This window comes from Argiope bruennichi, chromosome 5 (assembly GCF_947563725.1).
Source record: "Argiope bruennichi chromosome 5, qqArgBrue1.1, whole genome shotgun sequence".
Classification (NCBI taxonomy): Eukaryota; Metazoa; Arthropoda; class Arachnida; order Araneae; family Araneidae; genus Argiope; species Argiope bruennichi.
This window is the reverse complement of record NC_079155.1, coordinates 56868016-56895162: the sequence shown is the minus strand read 5'-3', so window position 1 is coordinate 56895162 and position 27147 is coordinate 56868016. Positions and strand designations below refer to the sequence as shown.

The 27147-nt window shown below is 26.9% G+C and overlaps 1 protein-coding gene across 1 annotated transcript; it reads left to right on the top strand.

The window, feature by feature from the left end:
* Positions 1-530: 530 nt before the first annotated feature.
* LOC129969686 (uncharacterized) lies at positions 531-27147 on the top strand. The gene is made up of 7 exons (XM_056084355.1): positions 531-601; positions 7628-7710; positions 15528-15569; positions 20722-20763; positions 23739-23762; positions 24526-24591; positions 26977-27147. The coding sequence occupies exons 2-7, from the start codon at positions 7645-7647 to the stop codon at positions 27049-27051; spliced, it is 315 nt and encodes a 104-aa protein (XP_055940330.1). The 5' UTR covers positions 531-601; positions 7628-7644; the 3' UTR covers positions 27052-27147.

Here is a 27147-nt window from a genome sequence, read left to right as displayed (position 1 = left end):
AGATTTAGTGACTAAAGATAAAAATTCCTCTATCAAATATGAATGCATTAAAAAATAAATCTTTGGTAAATAAGCATATAAATTATTTATAATACAGCCAAAATAATAATTTTTAAAAATTTTTCGCTGGAAAAAACATATCCTTATGCAGATCAATTGATTACAGAATTTAGACGTTTACAAATAATGATTTTGTAAAATCTATCAATTATGACATCAAATAATCAAATAAATTAAATGATTACATAATTTAGACGGATATAAAAAAATAATTGTGTCAAATAAGTCCATTTATAAGAGCATCGGTTATGACATCCAATAAATACAGCAACGACAGAATTCTTTTATTTACTCAATAAGGAAAAATTACTTTTCTCTGGAGTAATATTTATTCTTTGGGTGGATTTCCTTTCCGGTGAAAGTGAAAATACTTCCACCAAACCAATCAAGCACTGTGACCCGATTGACTCAACACTTCCTTTCCCGTTTAGTTGAAACACACGAACATAAAAGAATCAGAGAAAGATGTCCTGCTAATGACAAAAGGGACTGATAGATATCCGGTTGAAGTCAAAAGAGTCTATTGGAAGCTTGGTTAAAGGTAAGTAGAACTTCAGATCTTAAATTGAAACGCTTTTATAAAGGATAGTTAGTTAACGATACAGTTGTTACATTAAATAGTTTAACCAAAGAATTAATTTTTATTAATGTCAGAAGTGTCATACACCGGCACAGAAACCATCGGTTTAACCATTCCTATTGTAGGGGACATATATGAAGTGCGAAGTTTTATTTAATAATAATTACGATCTTTATTGGTTATTCTCGTTATTTTAGAAGAGTAAAGATTGTGAAATTCTTCTCAAGTTATCTATCTACCACGGCTACCGCCCACCCGAAGCCTAAACCCCATATATCAAATTTTCACGAAAAGTATATTATTTCCAAATCTCTGTCTTTATTATAAAGTCGCATCCAATTTAACTTTCTCGAATGTGTAATTTAAAGAAAGTATAGTAATCACCAGAAAATTCCAATTCGAGATCACCACGTTCCTGACCTCCCTCACTTCTAAGAATACATTTTTGGAAAATATTCATCGGCCTGTCTTCCACAAAAATAATTCAAAAACGGTTTGATCTACACTGAGGGTATTAGTTATAAAGTTTTTATGCCAAATTTGTAGAACTCTGTCAAATTTTGAGCCAAATTCGCTTAGAGGAAGTCTGTTCATCCGGATATTCAAATATAATTAAACACGAAAGCTGTAAAATGAAGAGAGCCAGAAAAATAAAACTCAATTCGCAAAATTAACATCCATAATCTGTCTTTTGAGCCAAATCCAACTTGAATTGAGCCAAATCCAACAAGATATTGACCGTCTGTAGGTCTCTATTTTCAAAAACATGTAAACATGACAACTCATAAACGCGATGGCTTAAATGTATCAAATTTGTTACGGGATTTTATGACTGCAACTGTAGCAATGTATCAAAATTGGTTAGAAAACACGCGAGTACAACACAAATTGGATTTTTGATGCTATTAACCACATGCCAGGGATTAATGGCCAAATAACTAGCCAAAGATCACATGGGAGATTCAATAAAATAGAGATAGTCAGTCAAAATTTAATATTTCGTAAATATTGTATGCCAATGCCATGCAAAGCGTTATCTCGGATAACACCTTTATTCGAGAGTGAGAAAGTTTTGGTTAGACCACTCCCTCTAGTTATATTTAAATATCTAAATTAAATTAAATTATATAATATATAATTATATAAATATCTAAATTAAATTAAATTATATAATATATAATTATATAAATATCTAAATTAAATGAAATTATATAGTATATAATTATATAAATATCTAAATTAAATTATTTGTACTTATTTCTTTATTTGTTGCCACAGTTTTATTCTCCCTTGTTCCTTGAAAAATTGCTATAATTTTTAAAAACCAATATAAAAATAAAAATAAATAATCAATATTAATCACACTTATTTTTGTCGATTGTTATTTATTTCCAAAAGACCTTAACTGGTCAAAATTAATTTATTTCCAATAGTTGATTGCAACTGTATAAAGTTTAAAAAAATAAATAAAAAATAACGAGGAAAATTCTTAAGAATTTCTTCTCGGAAATTCGATTCTGGCCGTTGGAGAGGAGCATCTAAATAGAGATACCGTAATTTATCTACGGTTGCCGCTGTAAATGGTTTTAAAATGGAACGCAAAATAAACTCAAATCATCTGAAAGATCTCTAATTTATCAGCAGATTTAGTAGAAATGTTAATTCTCAGAAGATTATAAATTCTTTACTAAATTAAATATAACGTTTTTTTTAAAGTAAATGTAACATTTGTTTCTCCCGCTTAATTTAGTTGTGAGTTCAAGCAAATATATAAGCAAAATTCTTGAATTTGGTTTCACAAAAAGGAATGCAAGTTTTTATTACATACATGGTTATCATATATGTAAATGCTAATACATCTATTATATTATTATGCATCAAACTTTTAGATGTTAAAACAAAAATCTAAAAGTGTGTGGCCCAGAAAATTAGACTGTAAAGTCACATCGAATATTGCAAAAAAAAAAAAACCCAAAAAAGAATTAAGCATTTATTATACCAGAAATAATTGTATTGTAAATATGATTGAGATTTCAATTTATTCACCGTTTTCTATATGGGCTTCAGTTTTTTTGCCAATTTTTGTTTTGTGTTTGCAATTTTTGATATATTTTTTTTATTATATTGTTTAATTTTTATATTTATTATACAAGGCTGAATTACAGACTGATTCCTCTGAATAGCATTCAAACTTTTCCTGAATTCTGAACTTTTGGGGACATTTTTTTTTTTTTTTTTTTGTCAACAGAAGAATAGCTTAACTATTATGCATTTATTACTAATTTCATCTTCTATTAGTTTGCTCAATATGAATATTGACTGTGTTTAGTTACAGTAAAATTATGGATAAATTAGCATTGAGTATTCTCTCAATAAAATTACTGGTGTTTAAGCGATATTATTTCAGCAGCCTTACATTGGGATTGCTCTTTATATGCATAAGTCTCCTTTGTCAAGTCTAGTCACAATAACATGAAAAAGATACTTGCTTCGTTACTTAAAAGTGAAATTCTGAGTTGTTTGAGGTGGTGTTTCCCCTTCTCTCTCTTCATTTCACAGTCTAATGCATTCCCATAATAAAATCACACCCTGAAATTTATTTTCATCTGTTCGTTGGCTTAAAGTTTGAATGAAATATTGAAGAATAGTATCATCATTTAGCTAATTACGATTGTTCGTCAATTTGGTTAATCATTTTTAAATGCATTTTTATAGATTATATAAATAATGATAAAGCAAAAAAGTGGCTTGGTTATAAAAATTCAAAGAATATGAAAAATTAACAGAATTTTAACTGTTTAGTTTTCAAAATTTATATGCATTAAAATTTATTTTTAAGACTTTCAAAACTGTCCAATTGGTAAATATATATCTTTAAAAAAATATTATTGAATTTTGAAATATAAGTCCTTTTCATGCCATTATTTTGGAATATTAGAGAAGAAATTGCCAAAATTCTGCTTATTAATTTAGTATTTAAAATTTCAGAAAGATCACTAATTCCCATCCTCCAAAATATGTTTGTCGAATTTCGTTGTATTATATCAAATAATCGGCCATGCTTAGACAGAACGCAAACACATATGTTCGCTTTTATTATTAATAGAAATTATTAAAAAAAATGATTTACATCGTTCACATATCATTTCACAACAGCCTTCTTTAATTTTAACATTTTTTTTATTTACAATATAACGGCCATCATTGCAAGTAATTACTTACAAATAACTTAAATGAGTAAATGGAGAGTAATTAAATCTTGAGAAACTCTGCAAACGTTTCATTTAATTAATTATACTGTTTCAAAAAATCAAAGCATTTCAAAAGCTTTTACTAATTATTTTCTAATCATTAATACAAAATAAAATCTGTAAATTAAATAATCTATTTTATTCACTTTTTTCACTTATATATATATATATATATATATATATATATATATATATATATATATATATATATATATATATATATATATTAGGTATATTCATATATATATATATATGAATGTACCTAATATTTTATTTTCCGAAACAAAATAGAACAAATTTTTAGCAAAATCTTGATGAAGAGCAATTTATAAATTCATATATTAAAGTAACATAAACATTACTTTAAAAAACAATTGATTCTCAAACATTGAATACGTAGAAACATAGAACTAGATCTATAGAATAGAAATGATATTCTTTTATTAACATATATTTTTTTTTATTTGATTTGTAAGTACAAGTCCAAAATACTGTTTAAGGTTAAACGAATATTAGGCGTGCCAATAGTTTGCTGTAAATTTCTACAGTAATAGACTTCCGAGACATTAGCTATTTCTTGACTTTTCGATAAAATTTATAAATTTCCCAATTTCAACTTCCTTCAGAAACAATATATTCTCGTAAAATCCAGAAATATTTTTTTTTGTATTCTAATAATTGTGTAAATGCTGTTTTACTACACGCTTTACATACTGCATTGAGTAAAAATTTCTTTGTCAAAATCTGTTAACAATCAATATTTCAAAATTAAACTATTAGTAAAGATTTTGTGAAATGTTACTTATGTTTAGCTTGCAGTATTAGGAGTCGTTGAATTTATTTCATGATTTTCCTGGATTATACGATTTAAAAAACAATGTGTTGCTGTGTGGACAAAACACCAAAAATTGTGAAAGATAAAAGGAATCAAATGCAAAATGAATTGGGAAATAATTTGATAAAATTATAGTTATTACGCAATTTAAAAATTAAAATAAATGTCAAGAAGTTTCCTTATGACTGTATTGATTGAGACAATAACGAATGTTAAAAGACTTCAGAAAAGTGTATAAGATGATAATTTTTCTTAAATTTCATATATCACATATCATATTTATACAAACACATGTTGATTTAAAATTTAAATAAATTTTTCTGCAAAAATATAAGTTAAGATAATATAATAAATAATAAAATAATATATAATAAACAATATAATAAATAATAAAATAATATATAATAAACAATATAATAAATAATAAAATAATATATAATAAACAATATAATAAATAAATTTATAACAATATAATAAATAAATGTATAACAATAGAAAAAACCATGAACAAAAGTTAATATTCTGATTAATGAGTTTTGATTATAAAAATGGTAACCGCGAATGACAACAACAACAAAAGGTTTTAAAACTTAAAAATGCTTAATTTATGCATTTAAATTCCCCATTCCCTCTTCAAATTGTCACAATATCGTGGTTGAGAGATCTTTTAGATTATTTTATTTAATTTCATAGGAAATGGCCATAATTTCTCTTTTCCGCGATTAAGCCTTTTAGAACAAGTAAATTCCTCTCAGCTCATTATAATTAACAGCCATGGTTGAGCTCTTCCTGGCGCAATCAACTATAAATTTTGCCTATTCAGCAAGTTTTGAAGGGAAAAGGTTAACTTTCTCCATGTCGGCCCTTTATATTGCTAATTATCACTAACTTTACTTCTTAAATCCTTAATTCTTTAATTCTTAAGCGTTCGTTTATTTGATAAGAAGATGATTATTATCAATCACCATTTCTTTTATTTTTCTCCTTAAATTAATTAATTAGTCATTTGTTTTCGTCTATGACTTTCATTATCAATTAAAAAAAATAACCAAAAATGTGTTACTTTCATACTTAAATATATTGACTTACCTAATTGCGAAAATGCATTAGTTTAAAAATGTTTAGTATCTTAAAACTTTATGTATGTGTTTTTAATTTTATAAAAATTTCCTCTTCTTAAGGAAGCATGCAATTTTTTAAGCATTTGGTTGAATTATTATTACATTTAGAAGTCTGAAAGAATAAAGTTTTTTTTATATATCTATAATTTTCCTGATAGATATATAAATTATCTGCATGTTTTAGAATGTTGATAGTTTCAATTCTTAGTAATCTGTCTACTAATTAGAAAGGAAAGTATAGCTATGCATGTTTGTTTGTTCTCTTAAAGTTCAGTCTTTTGATTAAGGACAAACTAAGAAAGCACAAATATACTTAAAAAGGTAAAAGTGTGTTAGGTTTTTTTTTTTTTTAAATTTTAATTGGTAAAAAAAATAATGCGAAATTTTGAAGTTTCTCCGATACAGCTTCCGAAAATATGTTTGCACAGAAATGGTTAAACAATTTTTTAAATAAATTATACTTTACTAATATGAAATTAATTGCGTTTCATTTGTTTGATGAATTGTTGCAAGCTTAGAAAGATTCTGTTTATTATTCGCGCAGCTTGAGTAATACGAAAGTGAATGCAGAATACAGTAAGAAAAAAAAACATGCCAATTTAAGCTTAATTACCCGAACAATTATCCTTTTAATGACATTATAATGACTTGAATTCGTTCGAATATATGTACACAATATACAGAATAGGTCCCAGACTATTAGAAATTATACTGTTTAAATTTATCGCAGGCTTATATTTAAAAATGCTATGTGTAGTTAACCATGGAAAGTTATGCATAAGAGTTTGGAAATGTTCTCTCATCATCATCATATGTCACATATTCTATCATAAACCCTTTATAATCGTATATATTCCATTAATTTGTAGTAGTTATTAAAATATACAATATATACGATTATAAAGGCTTATGATGGAATATGAAGGATTAATTATAAAGTCAGAATAATTTAATAATACAGTAAGAAATAATAGTAATGTTTGCCAACGGATTCTAAAACTAATTCAACAGATTTGCGCATGCATTATGATGGGTTAATTCGTCAAATGGGGATGAGAGAAGAGATGAAGACATGATTACATTTAACAATAAAGTAAATTCGGATTACTCGCAGACTAATTTAAAATAAAATAATAAAGTCAAAAACTACATGATACTCACATACACGTGAAAAAAAAATGAACGAAAATGGGGGGTGGAGGAGTCAAAGTCAAAGAATGACAAAGAATTCCGGAAATGGACTCATCCCTTAGTGAAATAGAATCGAATTATAAATTAAATATCTTAATTTCTAATTAATATCTTAATTTTATATAATTTAGTTGCCTTTGGAAAATTTATAACCCGATTGACTTAATAAACAAGATCATAATAAATTGAGAGATATATGACTATTAGCTGGTGTATATTTTCTGCAGATACTATGCTGCATCACTTTGAAGTGCTTAAACCTTAAATTTCAAACTTCAAAGTAGCGTATTAATTTTTGGCTTCTTCCAAATTCGATAATAATCTTTTAATTATCAGAGATTTAATTTAGAATATTGATCGGTTTAATATTACATGCACCTATTTTAAACCTTCCCTGGAAGATAAATATTGCCCAACCATACTTAATGAATCTGAAAAGTATTATGGAACCTAAGCTGCGTTCTTGCAACACAAATATGCATGCCAATTTAGCCATAATCCAACACATAAACAAGCGTTTTTAATCTTCTGAACCCTTCAAATTGCAAACCATTTCCTTATTTAATATATTCCTTAATTCTTGTTACAGATTATAAATCTTCGAATATGCGGTTGTTATTATTCCTTGTGCTCCTATTTTTCCTGGCTGGCGGACTTTCATGCTTTCGTTTGGTAAGTATTATGGTAAATCCTTAATGCGTTAAATTAATGTGCTATTTTAAAAGTATCGAATTCTTAAAATCGGTTTAAATAATGCACGTTTGTCAGAAACGCAGTGCATGGAATTACAAATTTAAGAGACCGTTATTTATGATAAATCACAAGAGTGGCTTAAATTGTAGATTAATTGATTCGCTTGTGTTAGATGATGTAATAACTAACATTATCTAATACAAAAGATAGAAATAGCATGATATTGAATATATTGTTATTTCCATGTTGTTATGGAAATGTACAATGGATGTTTGAAGAAAAGTGCAATAAGTTCGGCACTGTATTTCGCAGAGATATACGAAGTACAGTAACAAAATTCAGTAGAATCATATACTAGGATAGCACTTGCAATAATCAAGTGGACACATTCTACATAGAAAATGCACACATAGCAAATCTTTATTAGACAACTGCATTGGTACAAAATATTCAGGGATAACACGCTGGGTATCAACACTTCAATAAAAGAATTCACTCGCCTGATTCGTTTGAAATTCACTCCAGTTTTTATAATTTCTGATACATGGTGTGCGATATTCTAGAAGAAATATTGGATTTCGAGTGTAACAGTGATATTGTAGAATCTCATGTACATTTTAGAAATTCATCTCTTTCTTCATCGACAAATTAATCTCCAAGACCTAGAATCAATATTTTTTTCTTTTTTCAACAACCATTAAAATATGTAAAATTCTCTTCTATTATGCGAGGCTAAATGCACAAAGATGAAATAATACAGATTCATAACAATATTTATTTAGATGCATCTATAAGAATCGCTTTAAATGCCGAGTCACTTTTCATAGCAATAGAAATAAGATTCGAAAAGCGACCTCTAATCCGACTTATTTTAATATGGTTATGTCACGAGCTTAATCCTCCTATCTTTGCAATGTTTAGAATATCTTTGTTTGTAATGAATAAAGCTTAAATAAGACAATTAAAATACCACGTCTTCAGTGTCTGACAATTTATTAGAATCATGGATGTTAAGTTATATGTAATTGATTTAAATAATATTAAATGCAAATAATATTAGTGGTGAACCAGCTGGTCATTAAAAGCTATTAGTGATAAAAAAGAAAAATAAGTTATAGTGTCACTAAATACAACTTTTATTAAAAAGTATCGAGAATCTGGTCATTTAAGTATATCATGACATTTAACTGTAATTGTACTTCACTAGAAATCTTCATGTACTCAAAAAAAGAAATAGATCAAAGACTTTAAAAATATATAACCTTAAACTACCGCCTCCATTTGATACTTAAAAATATTTTCTTCAGAAAATCATGAACATCTACATACCTCCAAATGAAATTCAATACAAACAATATTTGAGTTAGCACAGCGAATACATTTAACTGGCACTAGTGGTAGCCAGTTAAATGTATTCGTATATGTATATTGTTTTAGAACAATGCCATTAGTTTAATATTTTTCTGACAGAAATATTAAAATCCATCATATTTTATAGATAACTAACTCTACTTGAAACTTTTGTAATTTTCATAGCTTTATTGAATGAAAATGCAATTTTCTTTAGAAGAGTATTAGAAAAAAAATTAGTTATATTATTCATAAAAATTATTCATTATTTAGTATTACCAAAGTGCATATACTAAGTATTCTAATGATAACATTCTCATTTAATTTCATTGCAAGATATTCTGAGAATAATATAGAAAATCAGGACATTTGAATTAATGATAATCCTAAAAACCAATCGAAATGAATTGCCAATATCAAATTAATTTCGAAATTTGCCTTGATATTATTTTGTTGATTATCTCTATAGAAATTATACGATGATTCTAAATAATATTGTTACAAACCTGTGATGCTGCGTCACAACATGTTTAGTTCTGTCACCGGAAAGACCAATTTATAATCATCTGTATTGGATGCTGCGCGGGTGCCTAGCCAGTAATCTAAGAACTTGGCGACAAACTTGGCGCCAAGTTCTTAGATTACTGGGTTTGGCAACAAAAAAATTGGCAACTGGCCAAATTTCGGCTTTGGCAACAAAATAGATAATGCTGGAAACTTTGAGAATTTCAACGATCCAACCATTAGGAACTGAGATGAGCCTGATTGCCCCAGAAGGTTCTCGGTCCGCTTCCCGGGAACTATAAAAGGTTGGCAGCCTCAAGCTGAAGGCAGCGTTTTGAGTTCAATTCTGGTTAATAGTTGAACGAGCTCTCTCTCCCTGAGTGCTTCGACCAGCTGTTGTGCTATTACGCACTGCTGTGTGTTGCTTGTGTGCGTATCAGTGACTTCGTGTTAAATAATGTCGTCGCTTGTCACCGAGGCCTGTTGACTGTGCGTCTCCATAAATCTATTACACGAACCCGTTAACTTTGCGAACTTACAGGCGGAAGTTCCGTAACAATATATAAATTACATGGTAGATAATATTATTAATATTTTTTTAGTTACTTTGAAATAAGCGATTATTTAATTTTAATTTCATAAATCAGACGTAATTTTTCCTTATGTGTTACAAACTAGCTCCAATTTTTCAAGAAATTCTTAATTCCTATAAATTTAATTTAGAATTATATCCACGGTTTTCTTTTGATTTTGAACTTAAACAGTTTGTAACTTAAATTTCTGAACATCTTGCATAAAAGAAAGATATATGTTATCATTATTTCTTATTTTTTCAGTTAAGACAGCCTAGTAAAGCAGCTTATTCAAATAAAAAAAAACTATTAATCTTTAAGTATTAAATTTTCAACTTTTATCGTATCAAATAATTTTTATTTTTTCGTTTGCCTTAATGAAAAACTTTAAAAAAATGCTGAAAAACAATGATTTAATAAATATTTTTTTTATTTATCAAATTTCAATATTTAAATTATTTATTGGTATGTATTAAATTTGCAGATTATTTTAATTAAAATGTATTTCACTACAGCTTTTTTAAAATTTATATCCTTAGATAAGATGATTGAAATCTTTTGTAACTAAATATGGTTTTATCGTTTTACATCCAAAACTCCAATTTTTTTCCAACTCTTATTTTTAAAAATTCCCCAAATTTCATTAAATCTCTGAATAAAATTCTAATTCTTTATGGATTTTGAGCGTTGAAACAAAATGATAACAGATCATCAACTATTAACTATTAATTTTAAAACCTTTTGGACAATGGAGAGTGATTTTGAGAGAATTAATTTTTCTATATTGATGAGAAGTAATATAACTCTCTTCCTACAACTCAATAGAAACAATTGTTCCTGGAAGCTCCAAATCCGTGGAACACAACCAAATAATGGAAATCAAATAAAGGAAACCTGATGGGCGTCTTTGTGAGACTGCATTTCGTTGGGTAGAGGTATTTTCCAAACAGAAGAATTTTAGTATTAATGTAATAATTTATAACCCATCAGCAAAATTGATAAAAACACTTTTACATGGAAGATTATTCCTGGTGCAATCTATAATGCCTTTTTAAATATAAAATTGTGTTACAAAAAGTGTGTACAATTTTATTCTAGAATTCTAAATTTTGTTTTGAACGAATATTTTTAACCGAAAAAAAGTAACTTCTGTAATGATACATGAAATAGCATTTTTACATACAATATACAAAATAGTATTTTAGCTAATTAATGATATTATTGTTCGCATTATTTAAATTAAATTATTCGTACCAACAGTACACTGAATTGATTTTTATTGAAAAATTAAAAGACTATAATCCTAGATTTAAATCGAGATTACAAAGGTATGATAAATTTACTTGTAGCTCAATTATTAGTAGAGTTAATTTACCTATAGTCAATGCTGAGGTCTTCGAAGCAGTAGAAAGCAAAAGCCTGAAAGGACGGTTTAAGTACAGAGTGATCTAAGTGATATCCCATTAGAAAAAAAAATGTGGGATATTAAAGTATTAGAAAGATCCCCTGTCTTATTTAATTAAATCCCATTATGCATAATATAGTTATCTTGGTGATATATTTGGGTTGTTAGGCGATGCCCGCTATAGCTTGTATTTACATAACAACCTTTCATCACAGTTTTTACCGAATTTGTTAATTATTATAGCGGCTCAATCTTTAAGCATCCGATATGCATCATCAAGATTACTGCATTAAGCATTATGGATTCCGGTTATCTTACGCATCCTAAGTAAACGTAGTAAGCTCGGGAACCGCTAACTTACTTAAGTACTGATTGTAAATGAAAAGGATTGTGTTAAAATGTTTTTTTCACAAATGGGGAATAATTTTTATTGTAGATTTTTTTTTGTCCAGAAAATACATTTAAGTGTTTCGGGGAGCAAATTTTATTGTTATTTGTGAGTATTACCGCTCTAAATTGTATTTCATATTATAGATAAATCAACATGTAAAATCCAATCAATGTAAATATATATATATATATATATATATATATATATATATATATATATATATATATATATATATATATATATATATATATATATATAATAATTTAAAATATAAGCTTTAATGGAAAGTACGAAGGGTGAGCCCCCCAAAAAAAGGTTATAAGAGAAAGGAAAAATGCTTTATTAACAATAGACAGAAGATACAAATGATAATTAAGAGACATATGTGGCGGTCATTTCTCTTCATAATCATCAAACCTGTTGAGACATTTATCACACTTTATCGCACTGCTGGACCAATTTATTTAACCCGTTTCGGTAATAATTAAGTCCCTGACTGTTGAGCCAGTTATCGGCAAATTTTTGAGCATCACCGTCTGACATGAACTTTGTTTCGGATAAGTGTTTCTTCAATACCGGAAAAAGGGAATAGTCACTGGGAGCCAAATCGGGGCTGTATGGGAGGGGGTGGCTCCAGACCCATCACCTAAACGTTTCCATCAATATCTCTGTCCGCTTCAAAAGAACGATACCATTTCGCCACCTGTTTTCTACTCATTGCTTCATCCCAGTACACTTCAACGGTTTGTCTGTGAATGTCTACTGGGTACAGATTCTTGGCCCACAGAAATCGTATCACGGCTCGCACCTCTGTGCGAGACCACTTCTCTAGACGTTTCAGGTCTCAGTACTAACACTATCTGCTCGAACAACAGGTCTAAGACAACTAGAGCCATCTATCTCCACTCTGGGTAACAATATTCCCATCCACAGTTTCTACTTTCCCAATACTGCTGCTTGTAAACATATTTTTTTGGATCACCCCTCGTAATATATGTTCAAAATCGGTTTCAACTCAAGTTCCGTCCCTCATTATTTAGTTTACATAAAGTGTATTGAAATATTACTTAAAAACAAGATATGTCCATGAAAATACATATAGCATACACAATAAATGATAATGAAAGCGTAATTCATTCTTTAAGTGATTGGAATATTTCTTTATGTACGGATACAAACTCAAATTTATGTATTGGTGAATTCCGATGCATTAAAAATAATTTTAAAAGACGCTAATCGTGTCTCTTCTAATATACATACACACATGCTAATTCAGCATATGATTTAGCATGTGTTATTTTCAATAATATATGTACTTTTATATTCACAAAATGATTCGCAAATGCACATTTCTCGAAAATTGATATTTTAGAAATTACTAAATAGAATTAAGGGAAGAAACTCTAAGATGGCCCAATAACTATAAAAGTGAAGTGCAACAAACAGTATACGATCGATCTCTAAAACTTTTGTCTGAAAAGACAGAATTTCATTTAGAAGACACTACATCGAGATAAAACCGGGAGTAAATTTTCCACTTCTTCACCATTAGTTCAAGCTGTTCGCTTATATCATTCCTTTTACCATTTGCTTTTATTCTTCTTCTCCAAGTTCAATTTGTTGTCACCGCATCAGGAAAAAGACTGCTTTACGTCCTGTGTATTGGTAAAGGACGTGATCTTGCCTTATTGGAAGCGAAGCTTGTCGTCAGGATTAGACGACAAAAGCAGTGACGAATTCTTCTCTCGATCTAGATCTGGTTTCCTGGTAACGGTGAAGAATTCAAGGATGTATCGGGTGGACTACGTTGAAAGAGTGTCCTAGATTATTTGCGAGAAGATAAGGTGCTGAAAAGGTTTCATTTGTGTGTTCTACAAACGGAGACCGGTTTTCGTTGAATTGTGGATTTGTGTGCAGGAAATTTATTCAAATACTTTATTCAAAGTTGTTTTGTTGTTATTTATTCTCCGAAGGTAGATTCTTTATAAAACAATGGGGGATTTAAATATATCTTTACATTAAAATGTTATAAATTTGAGTAATGATGAATATATAAATTCTATTTTGCTTCTAAAAGAAACATGAAGGCAAATTGTGTTGATAAAAAGTTTTGGAAACTCAATTTCTTAAAATCAGTCAATATGTGACGATTAATTTTTATTTTCATCTTTGTATTTCAGATAAAACAAAAATAACTATAAATCCTAATGCAAAAGAAAACTATAAAATCAAGAAATCTAAAACAGTTTAGGGTGTCAAAATATAATTATACATACGGGTACATTTAACTTTCATGCTAATTATAATTAGAAACAAAATTCACAATATAATTTGTTTTACGTAAAATGATAAATGTAAGATATAATTATTTATTTGAGTACATTTAATTTTAGATATTAAAATTAACAAGACAAAACATAATATCAAGGAATTTAAAAATATTTTTAAAAGCAAATATTCTATTATTTAAGTGAGGATAGTTAATTTTCGATATATTATATTTTGCCTATTTATAAAATTTTCTTTAAATTTCTTAAAAGATTGTTTCAAAACAATTTCCATAAATTAAGTTAAAATTTGTAAAAAATTAAAATTTTATTGATTTTTCAAAAAATAATGAAGGAGTCTTGAATACTTAAAAAATATTTATTATTGATTTTTAATAAAAATCTATAAAAATTCTACAAAATACTTTGATTAGTTAATTTTGATAACAAATTCGATATGAAGCAATCAGATGAAAAACGTCACTTTTTTAATTTTGATATGTGAGAAAAATGTATGCTGCCTTAATTATATTTCTTTGTGGGACATATTTATAATAAAAAAGTTTTAGAAAATGAATTAAATACTTATGTTAGAAATCGAATATATAATTACAGACTGACAAAAATTCCAGATCATAAAAATCAAATTAATATTATCAACGTACATCAACTTAATACTATTAATTGCAATAACTTATTTCATATTAAGTATATTTGCAATTCGGTATTCTCTTAAATAATCTGAGAGGATACAAGCACTCTTTTTCGGAGCTTTTGAAAAGATTTTTTAAGCTATATTTTAGGTGCAATAATATATTACTACACTCTTGCTTTATTTTTTTAACAATATGACGAAAATAAAATCTCTAATCCGGTTTATTATATGTTTTATTTAAATGCCTTTAGCCCATAAGCCCGTATTTGATTTAGCTGAAAATGAAACAAGAACAGAGTATGAAAAAACAGAATTCCTGTGGAAAAGTAGAACAAGTTGAAATAAATATTAAAATTCATACTTTTTTTAGCCAAATAGAATGTGTTAAATGATTCAATCTGAGTAGTAATCATGTATAAATTATTTGCTCATATTATATTCAGAGTTTAATATTATATTCAGTTTAATATTTTATTTTGAACAAGTGACAGTTTTTCACTGATTTTTCTGTTAAGCAATTTTAAGTAGATCAAGAGATTTTTTTTTTATGTTTAAATGGATGTAATTTTATTTAGTTGCTGTTCTTTTCTTTTTCATATATTTATATACAAATTTCTACAGAAAAAATTGCATTTCTGTGTTATTTTTTCAGGCTATTAGAGTTTGTTTTAGAGATACAGCTACAAATACTGAGGTAAGACAAATCTTCTGTTATTTCATTTGCTTCAAACTTTCAGCAATCAATGTGTATATTTTTTGAGAGATCAATAGTATAATAAGGATTCATTTGGTAATAAAATAAATCCCAAAATATATTTCTTCCATCTAATATGCAGTTGCTTATACCACTAAAAGATAACACATCTAAATGTCTATTATTCCATTTAATAAAAAAATGAAACATTTTCTATAGTAAAAATCAGTAATATTTGTTTATTATTAATTACTTAGAGGACATACATATTCATTCAACCATTTAAAATTATTTTAAATACTTGTTAGCAAATTAGTTTCTTTTAATATAGGGCGGGGGGTATTTGATCAACATATCCCAACCCCTGAATTCAAATTCCAGGGAAAAATGTCTTATTCAAAACCAATTTATTTCACTTTTGTATAATGTAAAGGAAAAATATTCGAAAATTCGTTTTCAAAGGTTAATATAAAATCTCATCAATTTTTAAAAAATTATGATTAACGGGTCTTATCAACCTCGACAGACAATAACAATAAAGTCTACTGTACGGGAAAACTGATTTTATTGTCTTATGTATAGAAATTGTAACTGTTCAGCATAATCGAGTAAAGATATAGGCAGCTGTCATACCCGAGGATGAGATACCCGATCCTCTCTTAGATTGTCGTTGCTGAAAGTGATGTGGGATGGGCTTTAACGTTCTTTTGTTACTCTTCCATATTTAAGACTTTTTTTTAAAGTTTCTTTTAAGGAAAAAATATATCCAGAATATCTAAACATTCATCTTTCAAAGTCAGAATTTTGGCATGTTGGTCATCCAGAAGATTATCTGGGACTCCGTGTCCGCCTTTTTTTCCGTGCGGTATGATCAACTCATGAAAATAATCTATTGTTGCAACAAACTTCGCCTTTGTCTCTTTTTATCAGGAACTGTGTTTACCACGCGTTCTTCTTCAAAAAAAACGAGCGATGTACATTTTTCTTTGAATTGAAGAACTGACTAGAACTCTACTAACACACACATACTGCACATTATTGTATTCTATCGACTATTATTTGTAATATTATATAATATTGTTGAATATTTCATAATATTATATAATAATATACAATATTCGGCTTTGTCTACGTTTACCAGGAACGCGTTCCTCTTTGAAAAAATGAGCGATGTTCAGTTTTCTTTGAATTGAAAACTGGCTATAACCATAGTAACACACACATACTGTATATTATTGTATGATACAAAACAGTATTTGTAATATTATATAATATTTTTGAATATTCTAGAATATCATATAATATTATACAACATTACGCAGCAGGCTGTGCTACTTGTGAATAGCAAAACAGTAATTCCAGATTGATAAAGAGCTTCTAAATAGCATTCAGGCCCATGTATATCAATGTCGAAAAAATGAGCTATGTTCATTCTTTTTTTAATTTAAAAACTGGCGAAAGCCCTGTTAACGCATATATAATGTCTATTATTGTGGTATATTGAACAATAATTACAATATTATATGATATTTTTGAATATTGTATAATATATGTACAGTATTGCGCAGCAGGCTGTGTTACTTGAGAAAAACAGTACAGCAATCCCAGATTAATAATGAACTTCAAAAGAGTCTTAAGGCTATGCACATCAATGACGGTAATATTTTTCGAAAAGGAAATCGGAAACTTAATCCACTGTTAAGACAAATGCCGATTTTATCTAAAAGTAACCATTTTGTATGTAACGTTTGAGGATAAACGCTTTTGTTCTCTTACCTTTCCTCCATTTTTATCGCCTATCGGAGCTCAATAAAATAGGCCCATTTGTATAATAGCTGAAAACAAAATTTATAAGCCTCCAGAGCAAGAATAAAGAATTTATAGCAAAATAATTTAACATAGCAAGAATAACTATTTTATAGCAAAATAATTTAACTTAACAAGAATAAAGATTTTACAGAAAAATAATTTAACATAAACTTTTAAATTAATGACAAAGAAATAACATATTATTAAAATAATTTTCCAAGTACCATGTATAAATAATTTTTCAAATTTTATTCAATATTTTAATTAAATGTAGCTTAATTTTTGTTTAAAATGTCTTTCAATTTACAGAGAACATTTTTTTTGTCTTGAAAATTCGTAAATTATTTTTTCCTCTAATAAATTGACCTAGCTGAAATGATCTTAAATAGTACAGTTTGAGGATTCCTTTTCATTATTTTAATACTACTTTATTATCATTTATTTTATTTTTGTATTGAAAATTTTATTTTAAAGAATTTTTTTATATATATATAGATAAAGAAGTTTATTTGTTATGGAGAATTTTAATTATATATATATAAATGCAAAATTATTTTCAATTAAAAATTTCTTGCAAAATTATTTTTTTTCATTTTGATTTGAAAATTATTGTGTTAAAAATAAATAAGAATACTTATTGCAAACAGACAGATATTCTTTACTCTTTCTCCAAAAATAAATGAGTTTCCTTGAATTTAATAATGAATTTCAGTTATTTAAATATAAAATAGATTAAAAAATTAATCGATAAGATTTCTTTATTTTTATTAAAAAATGAATAAAAATAATCTTGGAGAATCTAAACATGTGTGCAATTTAATCTGTTTGTAGGGTTGTGTTCCTAGAAAACATTTTGATTTTTTTTAAGATTAATAGAAATAATGATTTGTTAAACGAAGTGAAAAAATAATTTTGCAATTAAATATAAGAAGTAACACAAAGCTAGAAATACGATATTTCCCGAATAATTTCCATTTTGCCAATTATTTCAAATATTAGTAGGGCATATAATTAAAATGATATAGTATTCTGATAAAAATATAAGAAGTTTGCTTTTAAATTATATTTAATTTTATTAAAAGTTTTTAATTTTTTGAGACCTATAATTTTTTTTAATATTTAGGAAGCAAATTTCATTTTGCAAAAATATAAAACTTTAAAATAACATAATAATACTAAATAAATAATATTTTTCTGTCATTGAAAGTCATAAATAATATTAACAATAGATTGGTCGAAATGAATCCATTTATTCATTAGTACATTTTTCTTTATATACATTCATTCCAAATATTAATTATATTAAATTATTGGTATTTAATAAAGAACTAAAATTAACTGCAAAACATAAAAAAAAAACTTTCCGCTTTTTATCCCTTTCATATTTTTAAATTTTTCGTCTTATTCAAGAAGTGATTATTTAATTGTATATATCTATTACTAATATGAACTCTAGATGTTTTATATTGCATAAAGTTTAGAATATTTATACTACTAATAGATTATCTAAAAAGAAACTTATTAGCAAAATACATTTTCTAGAATCTTATAACGACAACTACTGAGAGGAAGATAATGCTTTATTTATCTATTAAAGATTTATGCTCCATTAATACATTTCATTAAAAAAATTATTTTGGCCTCTACACAAGTTAAAATTCACTTTCTGGAAATATTTTGCAATTAGCAATGAAGAACAACTGTAGAAAAGAAAGAAATCTCGAAGCATATAGTTTTTAAGGAAGCTTTACAAAAGAGTGTGTTAGTGACACCGTGTGTGTTAGACCGCCGTATAACAAATATTGCATACAAAGAATTCATAGCAGATTTCTCAAAATACTAATTTCATTTTGAATGTTTTCAATCAACTAATACAGGATTTAAAAAGATATAATATATGTATAACTAACCTTTGTTGTTGTTTTTTATTTTTAAAAAAGTGCATTAAAAATAGATTATAGATTACATGATAATTTCACGCATTTTTTTTCTGTACGAAACCAGTTTTTATAGAATGAATTATATTTCTCTAACTGATTTTCATGCAGGTAATGGATTTCAAACAGCATTTATGAGACTTGCGTAAATTAATGCTTCACTTATATCAAATTTTGTTTCTTTGAATACAGTCCATCAATTTAGATATCCAAAATAATTTGTTTATTCATTTGATAATATTTGGATACCTGGTTAAAAAATATATATTATTTTTATATGTTTAAAATATTTTGTTTAATAGGATTCTTTTTCCAGAATTCATAAGAAAACGTATTGAGATTATCAATTAAACTATTTCAGATTCTAAATAATATAGAAAACACATTAATGTATTTAAACACAATTAAAAGTAGAAAATTTTATTTTAATTATACGCCCAAAGGAAAGATATCTTAATTATTCATATTTTTGATTTCTCAAATGCTTATTTTAGTAGTAGACAACATTTTATTTCTAATTTTAATTTTGGCAAAATTAATTGTGTTGTTATATTATTAACCAAGATTATTTTGTGTAAAAAATATTCAATTTTTAAGATGGATATTGGTTTAGAACTTTTATTCTAAAACCGCCTAAAATTACATTTATTGCTTAATTTTTTTTCACAAATAAGTATATTTTTCTCCATATAAACAGATGATATTATTCAAAGATTTGTATTTTTATTGCATTTCCAATGCTGCAATTCTACTATAAACCTTCTATTAAATAAATGTATCTTACAGATTCTTAACAACGTTGAAAGAATTTGTTTTATGAAATTACAATTCTTATTCTTTTTCATAAACTTTTCAGTTGATAGACCAAGTTTTAAGAATCTGAAATCAAAATTTCTTAGAATATTAATTTTATTTTAATTATTTTGAGGAAAAAAATCTAAATTTTTCATTTTTATTTGAAGCATTATAGTTCATTTTGATTTTAATTTTTTTCATTGCTGTTGGTTCTATTTGCAGCTTTTATATTTAATTCTTTATTTACATACTTTTATGCATTTGAAAATAAAATTTATTCAAGCTTGTCTTAATACACCCCTAATTATGTTAGTATTTTTATTATTTGAAAGCACAGAAAATATAATTTACGTTCCATAAGGACGCTTCTGTTAATGAAAAGAGAAATTCCTAAAATTATTCTGGCAGTAGAAAAATTTAAATATGTACCTGTATTTTGTGCTCTTTAAATTACCTAGTGTTTACAAAAAACTTTTATTTTTATTGTATATGTTTTTTTAATACAAAAAAGATATGTTTAAAAGTTACGTAATAATGCGGGAATGTTTTTGTGGGCTTTAAATCCCATTTCGAATACCTGACTTTTTATAATTCTTTGCTTTCTTTTTCAGAGCGAATGTGCCTTTTGCAATCCAAGAACTTTGCAGGTCACGGTAAGATGTTGCAAAATTATATTAGAAACAAATTTCTTTTTTCTAAAGAATAAAAGATTACATAAAATAACTCCCCTTTTTTCCATATTACAAAAAAATTTGACCATTTCAAGAAAAGTATTTTCTCTAATTTAATCTAAACATAAAACGATTTTAATTAGTTTGCTACTTGCCATACTGTTTTCAAAATAATTTAAGCATTCATTATTTTATAGTAAAGATAGCATGTATTTTCAAAACATAAAATTAAAGCTATACAGTATATATATTTTCCATATATTTGTATAGGACTGAGTATTAAACTTTAGCTTACAGTCCGAAAAAAAGTTAAGAATTTTTTCTTCTTTGATTTTGTCATAGAAAATGCCAATGTCCGTTTCTTATTCAAATGTTTAGGTGATAAGATCTGCGGTTTGCAGCGACAGTCCATTGAGTTACTTTTCTTGTTTTCTCTAACAGTAACCAAACTACTCATTACACAAGAGAAAATCAAATAAGACAGGGAAGAAAATCGTTCAGTTAATTGATCTCAGGATAAACGGTTGAATTAACCGCATTTAATTAATTAATAAATCAAATATCTTTAACGAAAACGTTCACCAATCTTCTTTTCAGTTTATTATAGCAGGAAGAATTAACTGAATTTTAGATTTGGCTGTAATATCATGGCGAGAGACAACAGTTTTTGATAATATTTTTTTTCTGATTCCTGAATTTATCATAAAGAAGTAACTATAATCAAAATAAGAATTTTATAAGTACCTTTAAAATAGGGGCAAAAGTATTATCTCATTCGACCTTTTATAGATTGAGATTGCATTTAATAAAAAAATCAATGACAGAAATATTGATCAAATCTTCTTTAACATAATTTTATTATCATATATATATATATATATACTTATAAGTATATATATATATATACTTATTACACACACACATATATATATATATCGAACTTTCAATGAAATCAATATAGCTCCTTGCAATCGGAGTTACAAAATGAATTGATTCAACCCAAGAACCAGAAATTTCACATTAGACACTATTTGAAATAAAACAAGATATAGAAGGATATTATTGATTCTTGCGATACTATTTCAATTAATACTATCTCTATGATACTACTGCCATCTTAATTTCCTTCTAGCGAAATCTGTAGATGAATTTCTGATTACATCTTTCTAGTCACGTCTCTCTTGAAGACGCTCATAACAAAGTATCGGAGTCTAATTCTCTCTAGCAAAGAAAAAGAAAGTCAGAATTGAAAGAGAAAGAAAATTTGTTGTTTTAAAATCAAAGGACCAAAAAGTATTTATTCTTAGATTATTAAAAGTAGTAGTAAGATCCATCCCAACATCCACAGTAAAAACGCAACAAAAAATAGCTTTCTGAAAATTTCCTGCAGGAATCTCTTTAAACAAACCTTCGACATAAGAGACTGATAGTAATATTGAAAGGAAATGGACTCTAAATATAAGATCAAAGTCAAACTTGAATTTATCTCTTTCCATTAACGGCTTCCTTGCAGAACTTTGTCGGTTTTGCATTTCTTTCCTGAAAGACAATTTATCTTCCCGATTCTCTTAAAAAACTCCTGATAAAACTGATGTATTTGCTTTTAATATAATTGGAAGAAAACATTTTTTTGTGTCTGTTACAGCAAACAAACCTAAACATATAGTCCCTTATTTGTTAGATTGAGAATTGTGTAATTGAATTTTCAGCTAATTTTCTGAATGAGTTATGGTGAACCTTTGTTGTTTCCAGAGCAAAGTTGCCTATGAAACGATTAATTTAGCTAAATTTCCCTTCTATGTAAGTTTTGCCATCTGGGAGTAAATTTTTTAAAAAAATAACGTGATACTTTCCAGAATAATATTAATTATTATGAATTATAAATGTTGAATGAATTATAAATGTTTATCAAAATGTTGAAAAAAAAAGTTAAAATAAAAAAATTTTTATTTCCAGAGCTTAATTGTCAATGAAACGATTCATTTAACTAGATTTCTATTCTATGTAAGTGGAGCCATCTGGGAGTGAATTTTAGAAACTAATGAAACATTTGCCAGAATAAATAATATTGTGAATTGTAAATTAAAGATCAAAATGTTGAAAAGAAAAAGTTAAAAGAATAAATGTACCTAAAAGTAAACTTTTCCATAACACATTCACACTGCTTCACCTACTTCCGATTTATCCCTACTGTCTAATTAGCTCATACCGTATAATTTGATAAACATTTTTGTACTACTGTTAAACATTAGCAAACAAAAGATCGTGTTATTAACCTAATTATACGAATCTCATGAGCAAGAATCTGCAGTGAAAGCGTTAAATTGTTTTTATTAGTTATATTCCTTAGTAAGCAGCTTAAAAATAACTAAGCTATCCATCTTGAGAATCTGATAAATAATAATAAATTGTTTACTCAATCTATGTCTGTTAAATAAAAAAAAATCCTTTTACTCTAAAGAGGATAAAATTGATTTATTTTTATAACTAATTTAATATTTTGAAATTGAAAGCAATATAAAGTATGTTTGTTTTCATAATGTAAACTTATACTCCCACGTTATATAAAAATGTGGATTTATAAAGATATCGCTTAGTAAAGACTGGATACTGAATACTGTATACTAAGATATGTGAAAAATATTTAATCAACAGCTTTCAATTAAATAAGGAAAAATTAAATAATGAAAAATGAAAAATTGAAGTTTGCAAGATGAGAAAATTTCACAATAATTAAGTAATTATAAAAGTATTAAAGTAAATATTTTCATGTCATTCAAAAATTTGTTTAAAAAGTACCTATATACTATTTCAAAATTTGGCGCTACTTTGAAAACTCAAACATTTATTGTGTATCACAATATATTGACATTTAAATATTTGATAACAATATGAAAAGGAATTTTTCTATTTCTTAATTATGTTGAAGAATAATTGGCTTATTTTATATTTTTCAGATGAGAAATTGTACAGGTACTCAGGTAAGCTGTTTTCCATTGTTTATATCTCTCTCTTGTGCGATTTTCAGTTGTTTTTCTTAAACATGTGCAAACAACGTACTTTTAATACAAATTAATTAATTCTGATTTAAAAACTATGATTTTATGCGATGAATTATGAAACTTTTCCAAATAAATTTGTTCTTCTATAAGCAAATATTTTGAAACATATTGCTCATTAATATTCTTAACAATGGCAAATATTTCAAAAATATGTATACCCAGGAACCTCAATTAAGGTCCAAAATATTTAAAAATTAAAATTCTTTATTCCTTAATGTTGAGTGATTACAGCGAGAAAAACATGTTTATATGCAAAAATATGAATACTCCACGCAAAGGATATCAGCAGTTTTGTCGATAAAAGATTTTCGCAGACGATAAAAGATTTTTCAAATGATTTTTCTATAATTTTTATTAATAAAAAAGAATTCTTGATACGATATTTCGATATGGTGATAAATCTAGAGTATCTATAATTAGGTGAAATAGAATAAAATGATACATGCAAAATTTTAGGAAAATAAAAAAAATAGTTATTTATTTATTTTTAACCTTTAAATTATAAATTAAAGATCATTTAAATTTAAACATATTTATAAATAGCTACAAAACAACGTGATGCAAACTCTTAAAAATATCATATTAGATATAAATTAGAAAGCTGAAAGATTATTATTATGATAAATATATTCAAGACTAAAATTATTTTTGATAAATTGATGAAAGAAAAACTAATTTTTAGGATGGCATCCCAAATAATTTGTGGACTGAAGTGCAGAAGCGGTGCATTCTCAGAACATGTCGCCAGGTAAAAATATTATATAGTTATTTACAAATACATTTTTTGAATTTATTATTATGTAAATGAAGTTATTTGATGTATAAACAAAAAGTTTGTTTACAAAAATTTTACTTTACATCTTTTAAACATACAAAGCAGAGTCAAGACATTTTGCCCCATCCATATAAATTACCAAGAATAAGTTTATTCTGAGATTTAAAATTGCATATATTGAGATATGCTCATTAAGGTAAAACAGAGTAAACATATATCTAGTATACAAAATCAAAACTTTATTCTAAGAATGAGAGTTTGTTATCCGAAGTTTTCATCTTTTATTCTATCAAGATATAAACAACAAATTAATTAGACTTTATCCTTTACGACGGCGCATAAACTTTTTGAAATTAATCATTTATTTATATGCAAAAGCTGATTTTGCATATAAATAATGAAGCATTTCATTTTACATTTCCTTGGGCTAAGTGAAAACTCTTTCATAAAATATGAAAAGAGTAAATTGAAAATTAATATTTTTAGTATCATTTATTTAGGATTTTAATATATATGATGTATTCATTTCTTACGATATATAAAAGCGAATAAAAATAATAGAAATTAAACATTTTCATCTTTGTTTTAGAAAGGCAGGGAAATTACTAACTTAACTGTAGTCTCACCATTCTTAATTCATGAGATGTCTCAGTAATAGAAAGCGATCTCTTAAATGAGTTGTAAAAAGGCAGTTATCAAATAATCTGACTTTTTATAGATATTGTTGGTGTTTGAGTATAGGTATTTGCATACGCTTATAGTAGGATGTACTTACATGATTTGGTACTTCTTTTGTTTTATTAAATTGTAATGGATTTCGCTTGATACAAAATTAGTGACAGAATTTGTATTTGATATTAAATGGAAGATCTCTTTCATTCGCATGACTAAGCATCTTTTGAAACATTTTTTGAAAGTTTTGATTAATTTTTTTTAAATCAATTTCGGCTTCATCAGTCACTATTTTTGTAAGTGTATCTTTTCCGATAGAAATTGATATTGCGCATACGATATGTGAAGAGATATCTTGAATAACACAATAAGAATTCAGTTTTCATATTAGTTCATCTAAATACTCTAGAAACAAATGATATTTTCGAGCTTTTATTAACAGAATTACCTATGGATGAATCGGTAATAAATTGTGGCAGGGTAGGTAGAATTATTATAAGTATTTGAATTATTATTTTTGGAGAATTTCACGGTGAAAATAAAACAAATCATTTACTTCGAGTTAAAAATATCATTACAGTATATTCTAGAGTATCCGGTTACTAACTATCCGACTTCCTTACTATCCGACCTAGTTTTCTTTATTGTAATTTATAGAGGAAGGCAAATCGTTGCATTGGCAACATTGCCAAGGCATTGCAAGCGGGCGTTTGCTACGATTCTCCTACGTGACGTGTGCAGAATACAAGTTGTGACAGGAAAGGAGCAGCGTTCAGTTTTGTTGTTCATTGTTTCGTCAGTGTGTAACAGACCTCAATTATTGCCTCTGTTCCTGATTATAACTGCACAGTACCTACAGTATTCATAATCTGCTCTTGAGGTATGCTTAATGTTGCCTTCATTATCCATAGTGAAATGTACAGAATTCCTGTTAAGATATGTACAGCTTATATCTTTTAACTTATTTTTTTCTTTAATATATTCTTACAGTGCAATATATAAACATATATAAACTACCTGTACAAAGCTTTCTTTTTTACCTCGGCACGTTATCGGCAACTGCTTCTATGTTTCACCGGGCCGCTTTCACCTTCTACGTGGCTTGAGATGAATGGAAGGCTTAGTACTCAATAAGAAGGGAGAAAATACGTATTTTAACAGTGAGTTTTGGTATAAAAAATTTTGTCTTCTGATATTGACGTGTACAGAAGCGAGTTCGTAGAACTCCAGCTCATCCAGTTTTTTGTTAATCGGTCTGTCCTTCTGCCAAATTAGGCCGCGTACTCGGGAATGTACTGTATTTTTGGCTACATTTTTATATATTGCTATATTTATATATGCATTTTTAAAACAACCGTATCTACAATATCGAGGTGCAGAGAAAAGTCGCTTTACAACTTAGACGGATACCTTAAGTATATATAAAGGAATTTTATAAAAAATATTTTGGTCTTCAAGCCTCGATTAAACATCCACTCAATGCAATCACGGGACTTCAATAAAAATTAGATTGTTAAACTATGTTTTTGCATAAAAAGTACTTTGATTTAATTTCCCAAACTAAGCAATTTCATAAATATGAAAATTATGCAAATATCGGTTAAATTAAATATATTTAATAATTTTTTTAGGAACTCTTCAAATTTTACTTTTATAAACTCTATTAAATTTGTTACATTTTTACAGCAACATCCAAGCCAAAAAGTGCTTCCAACAATATTTCCAGTGGGAACAAATCGAATGGTTAGAGAAGAAGAATGAAACGTGAAACAATCGGATGAATGATGATTCTTCTGTTATTACACATTTACATGATTTAAATAATTATTCTTTATTTTTTTCATTGCAATTGTAATT

Coding starts and splice junctions, on each gene's coding strand:
- LOC129969686 (XM_056084355.1), top strand. CDS start 7,645: ATGCGGTTGTTATTATTCCTTGTGCTCCTATTTTTCCTGGCTGGCGGA. Junction 20,764..23,738: donor CAAGAACTTTGCAGGTCACG/GTAAGATGTTGC, acceptor TATATTTTTCAG/ATGAGAAATTGTACAGGTAC. Junction 24,592..26,976: donor TTCTCAGAACATGTCGCCAG/GTAAAAATATTA, acceptor ACATTTTTACAG/CAACATCCAAGCCAAAAAGT.